Source organism: Chelonoidis abingdonii, chromosome 17 (genome assembly GCF_003597395.2).
Source record: "Chelonoidis abingdonii isolate Lonesome George chromosome 17, CheloAbing_2.0, whole genome shotgun sequence".
Taxonomy (NCBI): domain Eukaryota; kingdom Metazoa; phylum Chordata; order Testudines; family Testudinidae; genus Chelonoidis; species Chelonoidis abingdonii.
This window is the reverse complement of record NC_133785.1, coordinates 40,237,772-40,254,651: the sequence shown is the minus strand read 5'-3', so window position 1 is coordinate 40,254,651 and position 16,880 is coordinate 40,237,772. Positions and strand designations below refer to the sequence as shown.

At 45.3% G+C, this 16,880-nt stretch overlaps 1 protein-coding gene across 1 annotated transcript in view; it reads left to right on the top strand.

Moving 5' to 3' along the window:
* The first annotated feature begins 2,037 nt into the window (after window positions 1-2,037).
* Window positions 2,038-16,880, top strand: part of PRKAR2A (protein kinase cAMP-dependent type II regulatory subunit alpha) — a 142,042-nt gene continuing 127,199 nt past the window's right edge. The window contains exon 1 of the mRNA XM_032781796.2: window positions 2,038-2,681. Coding sequence (XP_032637687.1) covers window positions 2,429-2,681 — 253 coding nt within the window. The 5' untranslated portion in view covers window positions 2,038-2,428. The remainder of the gene's footprint in view (window positions 2,682-16,880) is intronic.

Sequence of the window (16,880 nt, the reverse complement as noted above, 5' to 3'; positions counted from 1 at the left end):
GAGGCAGCCTGCCTAAGCACAGAGGTTTGCTTTCTCTTCAGAGGCCGGTAATAGAGGGATTGTCAACAGTTATGTTACCAGAGTTCTTTCTATACAAGTTATTTTATTTTTAAGGTTAAAACAGTACAGAGAAAACAATAAAAGAACCTACACACATGCTAATAAGCCTACCAGAGTTCACCCCAACCCTAACATGAGCTCTGGCTGGAGCTGTCCCAAACCCCAGCCAAGGGGTTTATTTTGTGGTCACAAGTTCATCACAGCTTCTGTTCAGAACAAGCACACTCATGTTTAGTCCAAACTCTTGGCTGCTTCAGCTTCAAGAGCAATCAACCAGATTGTCCCAGGTGATCAGCTTAATGAAATTAATATGCCAATCATGGAGGGTTGAAACAGACTACATATTTAAATTGCCCTTATTAGGCTTCAGAGTTAACACAAATTAAGATGAATGGGGTAGATATTACTAATAAGTAAGGCTGTGAGATAGTCACAGAGGCTACGGAATCCGTGATTTCCAAAGACCTCCATGACTTCAGCCAGCGCTGGCTGGGAGCTGCAGGGTCCCCTGCCACTTGTGGAGGCAGAGAACTGGGAGGTATCCCCGCAGCTCCCAGCCACCGCAGATGGTGGGGGGGAGCCCCAGAGCTCCCTGCTGCAGCTCCCAGACACCACAGGTGGTAGGGGGGAATCCGCTACTCCTGGCTGCATCTGATGAAGTGGGTATTCACCCACGAAAGCTCATGCTCCAAAACATCTGTTAGTCTATAAGGTGCCACAGGATTCTTTGCTGCTTTTACAGATCCAGACTAACACGGCTACCCCTCTGATACTTGACATGCAGCAGGGGGGCCCATGCTGCTTCCGGCCACTGCAGGGGGGATCCCCAGAGTTCCCAGCTATGGCAGCGGGGATCCCTGCCACCACAGGCAGTAAGAGGAACCCAAGTTCCCAGCCATGGCAGCGGAGATCGCTGCCACCACAGGCAGTAAGAGGAACCCCCGAGTTCCCAGCCATGGCAGCGGGGATCCCTGCCGCCACAGGCAGTAAGAGGAACCCGAGTTCCTGGCTGCTGCAGCCGGCGGGGGGACCCCTGCAGCTCCCAGCGGTGACAGCAGCCCCCTTAACAGCTAGTAGTTTTATAATAGCTGGCAACTTTGGCCATTGCCAGGAGGCAGCTGACAAGGAGGTCCTGCAACTTTGTGGGGCATAAGACTGAGGTGCATAACTGAAAAGATAAGGAGAGCAGTAGAGCCAAAAATGTAATACAAGATCTAGGAGAAGCTGGAATAGGGACTTCCTGGCAGTGGGGAAAAATGGGTATGGGCAGTACAGGAATCAACTCCATGAGCAGGGGCCAGAGGACAAGCCCAGATCGCCCTCCAGAGCAGTTGGGTGGGGGGTGCAACGGAGGGACTCGGCCCCGCCCCCACGGCAGTTGGGGGCGGGTGCAAAGGCGGGACTCGGCCCCGCCCCCTCGGCAGTTCAGGGGTGCAAAGGACGGACTCGGCCCCGCCCATACGGCAGTTCGGGAGGGGGGTGTGTGCAAAGGAGGGACTCGGCCTCGCCCCTACGGTAGTTGGGGGGGTGCAAAGGCGGGACTCGGCCCTGCCCCCACGGCAGTTCGGGGGGGTGTGTGCAAAGGAGGGACTCGGCCTCGCCCCTACGGTAGTTGGGGGCAAAGGCGGGACTCGGCCCTGCCCCCACGGCAGTTCGGGTGGGGGGGGGTGCAAAGGAGGGACTCGGCCCCGCCCCCACGGCAGGAGGGTGCTGGGCTGAGAAAGCGGTTTCTCCTCCCCTCGCACACGTCGAGGAAAGACGCGGAGAGCCGGTGGAGGGACCCACGGAAGGACGTGGGCTGCCCCGCCGCGGGTGAGGGGCAGCTCTGGAGAGCGCGATATCCCAGCAGAGGGGGCACAGCCGGGAGCAGGAATGGGAGGCTCGACGGTCAACCCGCTCTCGAGGTGACTAGAAGTAGAGGACCGCTTAACGTCGCTCTCATCACATCAAATTCCCGCGTTCTTCTGCGCATGCGCGGTGCTTTCTTTGGCAATTGCACCCACAATATGCGCATGCGCAGTATTCCCCCTTCCTCCCACAAGACTGGTTTAGTGCTCTGTGATCCGAGGACGCGACTTGTGCGCGTGTCCCTAGTGTGACGCATGCGCATCCTCACCCTTATCGCCTCGGGACAGGTCGACTTGTCTTACCCCCCAGCGCATGCGCAGCTCTGCTCTGCTCTGCTCCTCCATCGGGCTCCGCCCCGCGCCTCCCGCAGAGCATGCGCAGTTGCGTAGCTCCCGTTCGGAGCGGCTTGTGTGACAGCGGCGGCGGGAGTCAGCGAGCGCCCTGAGGAGGGAGGCCCGGAGCCCGCCGGAGCCCAGGGAGCCGGAGTCAGCCGGGGGAGGCGGCCCCAGTCTCCAGCACGATGAGTATCGAGATCCCGCCGGGCCTGACCGAGCTGCTGCAGGGCTACACGGTGGAGGTGCTGCGGCACCGGCCGCCCGACCTGCTGGGCTTCGCTGCCGACTACTTCACCCGCCTGCGGGATGCCCGCGACCAGGAGGCCGCCGCCGGAGCCCGCAAGGGGGTCAACTTCGACGGGGAGCCCATGCAGACCGAGTCCAACGGCGAGGAGGAGCCCGGGCGGGACGACGAGGACTCCGACTCCGACTTCGAGCGTAAGGGCCGGGACGGCAGGGGGGCGGAGTCCGGCTCCCGGGGCAGCTGTCGGCAGGGGGGCGGGGGTTGGCCCCATCCCGCGGGGGGATGTGGGCAGCAGGAAAGGGACGCCCCCTACAGGGATACGGCTCCCCTGCCTGGCCCAGGTGCCCCTAAGAGCCATAACGGCAGGCAGGTGGGGGAGGGGGCACAGTGTTCGTGCAGAAGGGGAAAGGCAGGTGGTCTGGGCTTGGATCCCTCGGTGTAAACTGTCTCCTCGGGTGTGCGGTTCCTTATTTCCGGCGTTTTGCGGTCAAAGTGATGGACAAAGCAAAATAGCGACTGACAGCGGTAATGCTGGCCGTCCTGTGAGCTGGAGAGCGTCCCTCGGGAATGTGGCACAATTGAGAGGAATGATGGCAGGGAACTGGCCGGGTCCCCTTTTTCCTAGCGGGAGGGGAACGGGCTAGGGCAGCGGTTCTCAAACTTTTCTGCTGGTTACCCCTTTTACATAGCAAGCCTCTGTGTGCGACCACCTTTTAAATTAAAAACACTTCTTTACGTATTTAACACCATTATGAATGCTGGCGGCAAGGTTGGGTTTGGGGTGGAAGCTGAAAACTCGCGACCCCCCCGCCCCCATGTAATAATCTCACGACCCCCAGTTTGAGAACTCCTGGTCAAGGGGCTGTCAGAAGGTTATTCTCCTGTCAGCATTCTTCCCAGGCTGTGTTCTCTCAGCTCATCCTCCTGCTATCCTTTGTTATCGAGAGATCTGTTTGATGAATTCCACAGCAAAAACCTCAACAATCCTCATCCCTCCCTAATGTCCTGGGTCATTTTAGCTGCAGATTAATACTAGACACCGTGGTTTGAATGGGGGAAGGGAATCTAGGGCTGCTGTAACCCACACTTTATGTTCTTCAGACATGAGCTTGCGTTGGAGTGGAGTCTGCTAGTAATTGTTTCTTAGCTTCCTTTGCTGGGCTTTTCTATCTGTGTTCCTTTGCCTTTTGTTATCGATACTATTAAGAAGTTATACTTTTGGGTTCTGAAGCGTTCTTGCCCATAACAAGTAGATATGCAGTTGAAAAGGGATTTTGCTGTACAAAGTTACGCCTTTATTCCACTGCGAGAGAGACATCCCAAATAAATTTGTTAGTCTTCAAAGTGCCACAAGGATTCCTCATTTTTTTTTATCCTGGAGGACGTAATCAAATGTAAGCAGCTACCCAGTAACTGCCAAAACGGTACTTTAGGGTCTGATATGAACCATCAAAGATTGAAATGTCCCTACTGCTGAGTATGCAATATGTAAGATCATGTGCTTTTGTGTAGCCTTTACAATATTTACCACAGTGTGGTTATTTCAGGATAGAGTTGCAATCATAACAGTTTTTCCTTGACTTTGAGTATGAACTTGGTGCTTGATGTTTTCCTCTGTTTATTTAAGATTGCACACTATTATGAAGAATTGAAATCTGTTGCTAACTTTATTACCTGGATTATTAAAAGCTGAAAATTCTAAACATCTAATATCCTTTTCTCCATTTATGTGGAGTTTTTTTTTTTTTGGGGTGGTAGTGGTGGGTGCTGAGCTCAGTGTACATAATGGGATGCTGATGTGGATGTATCCTAACTGTGTAGGCAATTCAATTTCCTAAATAATCATAATTAGTTTAGGGCATCTAATGCTTTTTTCTTCCCTGGGGAACTTTCCTTCTCTGTGAACCTGGTGGAGGTGGGAAGGCTCATATGCTTTTTGTGGTTCTTGTCTTGAGCAGGTATAGGGCAAAAGGGAACACTTTTTAAGTGCTCTACTCTACTGTTGCAGTGGAAAACACAGTAATTATGTATTGGAAGAGCAGGTAAAAATGTCCCTACTTTAGGTCTTGTACAGAGCGCTTCCTGGCTTAATATCAGAAGTTTGCAAAATGTCACTTTTAAAGCACCGTAGCACCTTTTGGGGAAAAACACAATCAAGAGTTTCAAGTCCTTTAAAAGTGTTATCTTCTATAAAGTGATATCAGGTAATAGAGGAAGCATCCAGTCTACCTGTGAAGGATAAATTGAAGCATTTGTAGTCCTTTTAATGGTCAGTAATAATTACTTTACAAACATTGACATAGTTAGATCAGTTATTATTGTTCACATTTAAAATATGAGTTGCCTTATTTTTTCCTATACTGTACTAGCTAGGTAGGCTAGATCTGTTGTTTGTGTTTGGGGGCGGGGTGGGGAGGGATAGCTCAATGATTTGAGCATGGCCTTCTAAACCCAGGTTGTGAGTTCAGTCCTTGAGAGGGCCATTTAGGGAACTGGGATAAAGATCTGTTTGGGGATTAGTCCTGCTCTGAGCAGGGGGTTGGACTAGATGACCTCTTGAGGTCCCTTCCAGCCCTGATAGTCTATGATTATGGAGTTTGGTACACTGAATCAACTCACTTGAGCAACTCAGTTTGTGCAATGCTTCATCAGTTTAATTATTTTAATATTTTGGAGGAGGAGAACAATGGGTATTGGTGCTTGTTGATGTGTTCTCTTCAAGTTGTCAAATGCAGTTCAGTTCGGGTTGGTTTCAGAGCTCTCTTTGGTGACATAACAGCCTCTAACATTAAAGTGCTTTAACATTTAGCAGCATATTCACCAAATGAACAAGTACCTCCATATTTGATAAATCTTTGGAAATAAGGAAGGCCACAAAACATAGTACTATTAGCCCCATTTTGCCTTTTTGGCCGGGCGGGGGAGAGACAGGATTAAAAGTAAAATAACTTTTTACAGCATGCTCTTATTTGTGCTGTTGCACATTGTAATGCTAAAACAGTCCAAGAGATGAATGTCCTATTTGTAAAGCACATTATGTATGGACACTACCACAATAAATAATAATAATTAAGGCTAGAACTACTTTTTACTTTGACGTTGTTGCAGCTTACAGTGTGTGCCTTAACTTTTTGTAATCACAATATTATTTTATACCCTGCTGTGGCTTTCAGAGTCCAAAAAGAAATAGAATTTCAGAGTCTTAAAGTTTTTAGGTTACTATGCTAGATCTTGGAGGGAAGCCCTAGCAAACTTTGACCAAATTAAATTAGGCCCTTGGTTTTAGAAGGGAAAGTGTGGTTTACAAAACAGATCACCCTATCTTATATAAAACTCTATAAACTATAGAGTTGTATACAATATATATTTATGTATAAATGCTGAGAGTGTCTGAGACCACAGCAAACTTTGTTATAGACATATTTTAGCATAACAGGGTATATTTTGAAAGTGTTTAAGATCGAACAGGTCTTGAACAAGAAAAATAATGTATATGTAAAAGTGTAATGATTATACATGAGACAACATCTTTGCATCCAAGAACCAATTCCTACAGTTTTAAGTCTGAAGGATTAACTAAAGGTAACTCCTGTTAGCGTTAATGGAGTTACGGTCAAATTTTCCTTGCATTGATGAGACAAACTTAGGGGATGTAAAATATTTAAGATAAACATAGATACATACAGTACTGTTGAATTTAGTTAAATTATGCATCTAGTACAAGAAGAAATTTTGATAGGTAAACTCTTGAGTACAATCAGAGCAAATACAAAAAACCCCCGAATCTGATGAAAGGGGACTCTGCTGCTTGAACATTTGGCTAATTATGTATGCTAATATGCTAATAGATAGAGGTTTTCATTCTCTTTACTTTTTATTAGTGATTGTTATGGGCTGGCTTGCCCTGTGTTTAGGCTATGAAGAAAATAGTAATAAACCATGTATTTTCTTTCTGTTCTAATCAGGTTCTTGGACATAACATGAAAGCTTTGGCTGTGTGTCTGTCAGGTGTGACGTGTTATCCAGCTTTTATTCTTTCCATATCTGTATTTGATTTTTAGTACCGTATTTTCTTTGTTACACAATTGAATTATGCTTCATATGAACAATGCAACAGTTAGGGAATCTTCATTTACATGTTAATGAAGGTCTAGAAAAGGTGTATGAAGAATCTTTAGCAACGCAAAAGAAATGTTTGATTAAAATGTTAACAAAAAGAGGGAAGGAATACAAGCCAAAGAGAGAGAAACAGGTTAGAATATTTAGATCTCTTAAATGTATTTAAGTCGGCAAGGTCAGATAAAATTCATCTATGGGTACTTAAGGAACTAGCTGAAGTGACATCAGAACTGTTAGCGCTTATCTTTGAGAGTTCGTGGAAGGCAGGTTAAGTCCCACAGGACTTGAGAGAGGCAAACATAGTGCTTGTCTTTAAAAAGGGGAACAAAGAGGACCCAGGGAATTACAGACCAATCAGCTGAACTTTGATACTTAAAAAGATACTGGAACAAATTATTAAACAATCACTTTGTAAGCACTTAGAGCATAAAAGCCGGCATGGATTTGTCAAGAACAAGTCATGTCAAACCAACATAATTTTTTTTTTTTTGATAAAATTACTGGCCTAGTGGAGAGGAGGGAAGCTACAGACTTGATATATCTTGATTTTTAGTATGGCTTTTGACACAATTCCCTGTGATGTTTTAATACGCAAAGTAGGGAAATGTGATCAAGATGAAATTACTCGAAGGTTGGTGCACAATGAGTTGAAAGATCATACTCCAAGTATAGTTATCAGTGGTTTGCTGTCACACTGAGGCCAGGTCTACACTGCGACTTTAAATCGGTTTAATGGCCGATATACCGATTTAACGCTGTATCCGTTCACACGACGTCGTCATTAATATCGAAGTTAAACGGCTCCTTAAATCGATTTCGGAACTCCTCCCAAACGAGAGGAGTAGCGCTAATTCGATAGTGATAACTCGGATTAGGGTTCATGTGGACGGAAATCGACATTATTGGCCTCCGGGCGGCATCCCAGAGTGCAGCACTGACCGCTCTGGACAGCAATCTGAACTCGGATGCAGCGGGCAGGTAACAGGAAAAGCCCCGCGAACTTTTGAATTACATTTCCTGCTTGCCCAGCGTGGAGCTCTGATCAGCACGGCTGGCGATGCAGTTTGAAATCGAAAAAGAGTCAGCATAGCCGTACGGGAGATACTAGGTCTGATCGCTGTATGGGGAGACAAATCTGTTGTATCCAGCTCCGTTACAGAACACGAAATGCCAAAGCGTTTGAATAAAAAACTCCAGGATACACAGCGTGTGTGACAAGCGTAACGGGAAGCCAGAGACTCAAATGGACGCTCATGAAGGGAGGAGGGGGTACTGAGGACTCCAGCTATCCCACAGTCCACAGCAGTCTCTGAAAATTATTTGCATTCTTGGCTGAGCTCCCAATGTCTGTAGGTTCAAACACAGTGTCTGGTGTGTGTTCAGGGAACAGCTCCTCAGTTTATTTCCCCACACACCACGTGAAAAAAAAAGGGAAAGATTGCTGTGCTATGGCGTTTGCTCAATGCACTCCGCGAAAAAGGCGCCAAAGGGTTGTCTGCTGCCTCACAAAGGGAGGGTGAGGCTGTACCCAGCACCACCCGGGCAGTGTTTTCTGCCCCATCAGGCACTGTCCTCTCAACACGGAAGTGGGAACTATGGGATAGCTGAGGAACAGCTACCCACAGTGCACCGCTCCTGAAATCGATGGTAGCTTTGGACCATGGATGCAAAAATCGATTTGCGGGATCCCACTGTGGACGCGCTAAACCGATTTTATTAGATCTGTTTTGTAATATCGGTTTAAGCTAATTCGAAATAATCGTGCAGTGTAGACGTACCCTGAGAGGGAATATCTGTTGTGGTCCCACCGGGGATCATTTTTGGGTCGTATTATTCATTCTCTTTGTTAATTACTTGGATAATGGAGTGGAGAGTATGCTTATAAGATCTGTGGGTTACAGCAAACTGGGAGGGGTTGCAAGCACTTTGGATGATGGGATGGGAATTCAAAACGACCATGAGAAATTAAAGAATTAATTTGAAATCAATAGTATGAAATTCAGTAAAGATAAGTGCAAAGTACTACACTTCAGAAGGAACAATCAAATACACAGTTACAAAATGGGGAATAACTGTCTAGGTGGTAGTACTGTTGAAAAGGATCCAGGGGTTATAATGGACTCAAATGGAATATAAGTCAGTAATGTGCTGGAATATACCTAATATTAAAGTTTTTAAACAACAACAACAAAAAACCACCCAAAATGACCAAACTAAAACCCAATAAGCCTGCCTCATTCTCCAATTGCTCTAGTCACAAAAGAGCAAAGAACCATCTTTATTGTTGTGAGTTAGTGTTAGTTATTTTTTTCTACATCTGGATAAATGGCTTGATGAATTAATACAAAGTTTAAATTTCATCAGATTTTCAATACAGTTCTAATTTTACGCTGTTGGGAGACCTCACATTTACTTTAGCCTTCTGCTGGGAAAAAAAATCTCTCTTGTAAACTAAGTCAAACTTCAGATACAAAATGTTGATACTTTAATAGGACAATTGAGACTTCTGATACAAATCTAAGCAATATGCAGTGCATAGTAGATGCTTACCTCTCTTACAGTAAGACATTTTATTAACAGTGCTGTCACAGGGGCCGCTCTGTAGTGCCCCCTCTTGCAGGGCGAACCATGGTACCTCAGGTGCTCCATACCTCTTTCCGAAAGCTATGGGTGCGTGCCTGGAGCAGGATAGCCCATGCCAAAAGCTCGGCATCAGTCTTAACAGTTAAGTAAAAATAACAAACTCAGAATTTGGCTGTTTGTGCCTTTAAATAAACACAACTTCAAAGGCAAGTGCTTAATTGCAATGCTTGAAGGCAAGACCCTGACCTAGTCCTGGGATTCTGAGTTAGCACTGATGAGCTCTTCCTCTTTGCCAGCACTGTCCCTGAGAAGAAGCAGCCAAGCCTTCTTAATTAGCCTGCTGGCTCCTGATTTGTTAGTGTCTCCTCCTGGCCCTTCCAGTCCTGTGGAGGACCAAAAGTCTTGGTAGCCTGGGCTTGAGTGGGTTTTCCTTGAGCAAGGGAATGTCAGGGCTCCAACACCTCCAGTAGCAGCCAGAGAAGGCCTGGTAGACCCCATCACAAGTGCCTACAGGTTTGGCTTTATTTTAAGCCCATGTTCATTTTTGTTCACCATATCTCAGTCATCTCGGTCAATTACAATCCTTGCTGTTATTTATATCAACTTACTAGTCTCTTTTGATGACTCATCTGTTCCTGGGAACTTATTTTATGTTTAACATCCTTTGTGTAAAATTACTTCTTTTGTATTCTCTGTTTACTTTGTTTTCTAATTTAATTGAAACCTAATTTTTGAAGCTTCTGAACTGTTTTAGTTTAATATATTGATATCTCTTCTACACTAGCATGTTTGGTAGCTTTGGAAGCTTCAACTATATTCTCTCTTTTCCAATGAGAATAATCCCATCCCCCTTTATCTATCTTCATATTTTACCTTTTTCAGCCCTAGTGTTATAATTATTGTCCTGTAGTGCATTGGCTCTAAGTCAGTAGTAGATACTCTGGTTCTACCAAAAGAGAGGTTATTTACACCCAAGAAAAGTGTGTCATTTTCCACAGCACAACCCCATGCATTTTTAGAGTATAATGGATATTTTAGTTTTCTTTGCTCAACTGTTGCCATGTAGGTTTTGAGCTAATATTTTATTTTCCTCTTTTCTCCCTGGCTAACATATTTGTTAGGGAACATTTAAAAGAGATCATTTTTTAAAAAATGAATATTTAACTTTCTTTACATAAAGAACAATCTACCTGCTGGTCCCAAGCAATAGTGGTGAAATCTTTAATCAGCTCCTCAGCCATCATTCTTTCATTTCTGTTTGCAGTTGGTCCCAGGATATTAGAGAGACAAGGTGGGTGAGGTAGTATCTTGTATTGTCCCAGCTTCTGCTGGTGAAAGAGACAAGCTTTTGAGTTACTCAGAGCTCTTTTTGGAACCTTGTACATTAGGAAAATGTGTCCAGGACCCGTTGAGCAAATAAACTAATGCTGTCAGTGACATGAATGCAAGCAGTGCATTTTTTTTAAATGATCAGTCTTGTCAAAAGTCCTGTCAACTGGAACAGTTGCAGAATTGGCCTAAAGCAACTTCGTAAAACACTTGGTTGCCTGTGGTGAATAATCTTTTAGATCTTGAATATGGGCTAGTAATTATTCATGGCAGTTTTATGAGGCTGGACTAAAATTTGTGATGTATTTTTTTTATATTACTGTGAACATACGGGTACTTAATAAAAAGATTCTTTAAAAGCTTGTGGCGCTGAGAATTGGCAAGAGTAAAACAAGAGTGAGTAAAGATTAGTAATATCAGATGAGCCCAACACAAGTGATATGTGGCAGACACTGATGCCTTCACAGAGTTAACCTGACGTCCAGAACCACTTGATTTCATTCAGTATTGGCTTGCTTTAATACACAGTAGAGTTGCTGAGCATGAAAGGCTAAGATGCCACTTCGTTTGTTTTGCATGTCCATAAATCTGCCTTAACCTCTAATCCTATTAATAAGAACAGCTGACAACAGTGGCTTGTAAGAGGCAGCACATTTGTTTTACTAAACTACAAAGTCTCTTAATCTCTAAGAAATAATTTCTAAGGTTAGCTCAAGAGTCTTCAATATCAACCATACTGGGAAAAGATGAACTACTAATCAGCTCTTTAGCAAGACATCAATTGGCAATTTTATAGAGTAAGCTAGAACACTAATATAAAGAGAGAGAAATTGTTTTTAATCATACTATTATTGTAGGAGAAGCCCAAAGGTTTTTCAGCAGAGGTAGGAATTCTAATGTTCGACCTATAAAAGTGTTTTGATAGTGAGCTGACTGACCAGTGCAGGCCAAAGGCTCTTGCAAAAGATTTTGAAAAAGTGAGATTGTTTCCTCTTTTGCTGCTTTGTGATTTATAAAGACACCCTAAAGAATATTTGTTAAAAACAAAAAAGGTGGCATTTATATTTTAACCTTAAGAATGTGAGCTCCGGTCTTCCCTATGTGGGAGAACCTTCTGGATGTCACGGAGGGTGTATATTAGCTCTCAGAGCTTAATCAGAGGGACAGGGATGTTGAATCTTTAAGAAGGATGTCTTTTCTTCAGAGTTTTAGTAATTGAATTTAATAGGTGTTAACAAAACAAAAAACAGAATTTCAAATAGTTTGACCTAAAATGTCTTCTCTTACAACTGTTCATTTTTCACTCATGACTCTTAGTACCATTTCACTAGTACAGGTTGAACCTCTCTACTCCTGCACCCTTGGGACCTGACCAGTGCCGAACCAGAGAATTTGCAGAACCATGGAAGATCAATATTGTAGTAAGCGGGTCTCTCTCTATTTTTATCTCACTGAGGTGAATAAACGGAACAATGCTTGCAGTGCTGCCTAGCCAAAGCTTACCGGCTCTCTTCATAACAAAGTGTTGTTAGTATTGTGTATTGACACAAAGAAATAAGTAGATAAAGCATAAAAAACAAAAAATAAAATCATGCTGGACTAGAGAGATTCAACCTGTAGTACAATCACCACAGTCTTCTAGGGTAGAAAAACTGTCAATTTATAATGTAAAAAAACCTTTCCTAGACCTTTTAACCCTTCTTGTAAAACAGCAAGAACAAGTAGCTAAGGTCTATACGCATCATAAAAAAAGAGAGAATGAAAAAAATCTCCAGGAGGAGGGAAGTATTACAGAATAGAGACATGGGAAATGGGAGAGAGAAAAGACAAAAATCTAGCATATACTAGAAGAATGACCATACCACTGGGACAGTCCAAGGGTCTTCCGACAGTGGCCCATGCCAGTACCCCAGAGGAAATGAATAGAACAGATAATAATCAAGTGATCCCTACCCTGTTGCCCATTCCCAGCTTCTGGGAAACAGAGGCTAGGGACACCAGTTGGAGTATTAACCTAGTCTTCCCCAGTTTGGTGACCATGTTCTCTCTTTTCAAAACCCCCTCCCCCAGTATTTTCAGTGGGATAAAGTATACTTTATTAAGCTATTGTAAATTGTTGCTTTGTGCTGCTAAGAAAGTGGCTACAGCCACAGATGAGGTGAAGTAATTTTGTATATAGTTTGTGAAATGTTTTGGAATTCTTCAGGAAGAAACATGCTAAATATATATTATTTATTAATGCTGAACATTTTAGAATAAAAAATTCCTAACTCAGTTTCATCCATTAAAAGTGCAGTGTCCTGCATTTGCTTACTAATATTTATCAAGTTTTATAAAGAATTTTAACATGTACGTTTAGTGCTGCAGTGGGATTAATACAGTAGATAAAAATCTACTGGGATCTATCTGAAAGCTAAATGGGTTTACATGAAGGATTACTGCAATGCTCTTTACAACAGACTTGTTTCTATAAAGAGCTAGTATTTACATCTGAATGATAATCCCTTGAAAAAATTTTATGGTGGGAACTGTAACTTAACTTTATAGCTATACAAATGCACTCCCGTAATTATATTATAAGAGTTTTGGTCGCTTCCAGTGACTAAATTGATATTCATATTTATTAATCAAATAGACATTAGGTTTGTAGAATTATGCTATTTTGGCTTATCTCTTCTAGTTTATTTTCTGAAATGTTCACAAGTACCACCAATTCTACAAAAATGGCAAGGTGCGAAGCACCATGTGTCTTCTGAGGGCTTGGCTACACTTGCTAGTTGCAGCGCTGGTGAGGGGGTTACAGCGCTGCAACTTAGTAGGTGTCCACACTTAAAAGCTCAGCCAGCGCTGCAACTCCGTTTGCAGCGCTGCCTGTACACCTGGGTCCGCTTCCGGTGTAGCGAGACCAGCGCTGCTGATGCAGCGCTGGTCATCAGGTGTGGACACTCACCAGAGCTTTTATTGGCCTCCAGGGTGAAGGAACTTACCCATCATTCCTTTTCAGCCTCTCTGCGTCACCGCTTAGCCACTCATCTGCCTGGTTCAGGTGATCCGCACTTTAAATGCCCCGGGATTTTTAAAAATCCACTTCCTGTTTGCTCAGCGATGGTGTGAGTGCAATCAATTCAATCAATCACAACAATGCCTTCCACGCCCCAAACGAGCCCCAGCATGGAGCACTGCCGAGCTGCAGGATCTAATCAGTGTCGGTGAGAAGACGGTTCAGTCTCAGCCTGCGCTCCAGCCGCAGAAATTAGATATCTACGGCCAGAATATCAAAGTCAATGCAAGACAGGGGCAGACTGAGATGCCGTCTGTGTAAAGGTATTAAGGTGAAGGAGCTGCGGAGTGCCTGCTGCCCAAGCAAGAGGAACCGCCAGTCAAGGTGGCTAGCGCCCACTAACTGCGGGTTTTACAAGGACTGGATGCGATACTTGGATTGAACCCACTGCAATCCTAGATCATACGGACATCGTCAGAGCCTGGAGACTCAGGGTGAAGGGAGATGCGAGTGGGCGGGCAACGGTGGAGAGTGACAAGGGCAGGTGAGGTGCTTGACATACTGCAGCAGGAGCGTTTTAACCAGAAGAAAAAGCCAGTCCCTGGGACTTTACTGTTGAGGAATCATCACAGGGCCTGTTCGCAGGTAAGAAGTTTTTATTACCAAGGATCGAAATGTTTTGGGAGGCAGGGGGCTATCCGCCGATGTGCAGGATGGCTTTCTGTGATTCCTGCAGCGATCTTTGCTTTCCCAAAACCCCATGGCTTCCAGGTAAGCAAAAGGCAGCCAGACAACCCACCCCCTCCCCCTGTGAGCCGCGGGTGCAGGATGGCTTTCTGTTGTTTCCCTGCAGCTGATCTTTGCTTTCCCCAACTCACAAAACCCCATGGCTTCCATAGTCAATCATTCCCCACCCTTCCTTTCCAGGTGTGCTGCAATGTGTTTATTCCTGTAGCAGAACCAATCAACCCCCTTTTGCCCCTGTGATCCGCGTGTGTTAAACTCACCATGTGTATTTATCTGCAGCCGCCATCCACCATGTGCTATGGTCACACTGTTGTGTAAATGATGCTACAAATACTCTAAAAAACAATGCTTCCTCTGGTATTAACATTTTATCTCTCTGTGTTTTTTAAAAGTGACCTTGAGTCCCGCTGCAGCAACGCAGACTTCTGAAAGACTAAGGAACTTAAGAAAAAAGCCAAGGAAATCAAAGGAAGAGCTGTGAAAGCAGTCATGAAATGTATTCCACAGAAAAAAAAAAGTTACAGCATAGGGAGGGAAAAACGTAAGCATTAAGAAGATCTGGCTGCAAAGAGAACCACAGAGCGCTCGCTAAGCCTCATGGAATGCCACACAGACCTCATGCCAGTATGGTAGACATACAGGCAGACCACTACCGTGGATGCCTCAGCCCATCCAAAACTCACACACATTGTGCCCCACGTTTCCTCAAAACACCTTTCTCCAGCATCCTGGTTCTTACCACACACTGCCCCAACACCAATACGTTCACCTCACAGCCCTGATAACTAACGCAGCCTTACCTATGCACTCAACCCCATCACCATGCAGCATATTAATCCTCAGTGCAGCAGGCAGTGCAGAGCCCTCAAGGAGAACATATTCAAACCTGTGAGGTGTAATGCTCATCACCGTACCCCCTTCCTGTTTATGTACTGTATTTTTAATAAAGGATTCTTGTCTTTTTTTAATCAGTTTTTATTATTCAGAAAGTGTAACATACTGTACACAACGTGAAAATAGGCACTGCAATCATTGCAACCACTGCAGTAACTGCTGTGAGAATGCACTTAACTGCAGTGGAAGGCACCCAACATTACTGTTGGCTTTCAGCCTCAAGTGCTCCTTTAAGGCATCCCTGATCCTTGAAGCCACTGTGCTGGCCTCGCTAGTCGCCCGTGCTCTCTGGCTGTGCAAATTCACGCCTCCAGGCGTTAACCCCTTCCGAGGTCCATTCGTCACTGAAGGTTTCACCATTCCCTTCACAAATATTATGGAGGATACAGCACGCGTTTATAATCGCTGGATGCGCTTTCCACCACTCTAGCTTCCCATAGAGATTCTCCATCTCCCTTTAAACAGCCAAAAGCACACTCCACCTCATTCGGCACGGCTCAGCCTGTAGTTGAACCGCTTCCTTGCTCCTGTCAGCTTCCCTGTATACGGTTTCATGAGCCAAGGCATTAACGGGTAAGCGGGTCTCCAAGGATCATAATGGGCATTTCGACGTCCCCCACTGTGATCTTCCTGTCTGGGGAAAAAAGTCCCATCCTGCAGCTTCTCGAAATGCCAGTGTTCGAAAGATGCGTGCATCATGCACCTTTCCAGGCCATCCTGTGTAGATGTCAGTGAAGCGCCCACGGTGATCCACAAGCGCTGGAGAACCATAGAGAAATACCCCTTCCGATATATACTCGGTTGCCAGGTGGGGTGGTGCCAGGAATAGGAATATGCGTCCATCTATTGCCCCTCCACAGTGTAGGAAACCATCTGTGCAAAAGCCATCCACAATTTCCTGCACATTCCCCAGAGTCACGGTTCTTCTTAGCAGGATGCGATTAATGGCCCTGCAAACTTGCATTCACCAACTATTCCAACGGTCGACTTTCCACTCCAAACTGGTTTGCGACCGATCGGTAGCTGTCTGGAGTTGCCAGCTCCAGATTGCAACAGCCACCCGTTTCTCCACTGACAGGGCAGCTTCTCAGTCACTCTGTCCTTGCGCTGCAGGGTTGTGGCGAGCTCAGCACACAGTCCCATGAAAGTTGGCTTTTCTCATCCGAAAGTTCTGCAGCCACTGCTCGTCATCCCAGACTGCAGGACAATGTACCACCACTCAGTGCTTGTTTCCCGAGTCCAAAGGCGGCGTTCCACAGTGCTGAGCACGTCCGTTACTGCCACAAGCAATTTAGTGTCAGCGCGTCAGGCGAATCTATTTCATCATCGCTCTCACTGTCACTTTGGAGCATAAGGAATAGCTCCACTGCCAGACATGATGTGCTGGCAACATTCATCAGCAATGTCCTCAGCAGCTCGGGCTCCATTTCTCTCTGAAATCACGCGACAGACTCACAATGGCACCAAACGGCTGAAAAGGGAAGCGATGCACCATGGTCGTTGGAACAGGAAGCGGAATGACCCGCACCCTTCCGTCCCCTTCCCACAACCCACAGTGACAAATGGACGAGGTGCTCTGTGGGATAGCTGCCCACAATGCACCACTCACAACAGCGCTGCAACTGGTGCAAGTGTGGACACACTGCAGCGCTGGTCGCTGTCAGTGTGGACACACTGCAGCGCTGGCCGTACACAGCTGTACGAGCACAGCTGTAACTAC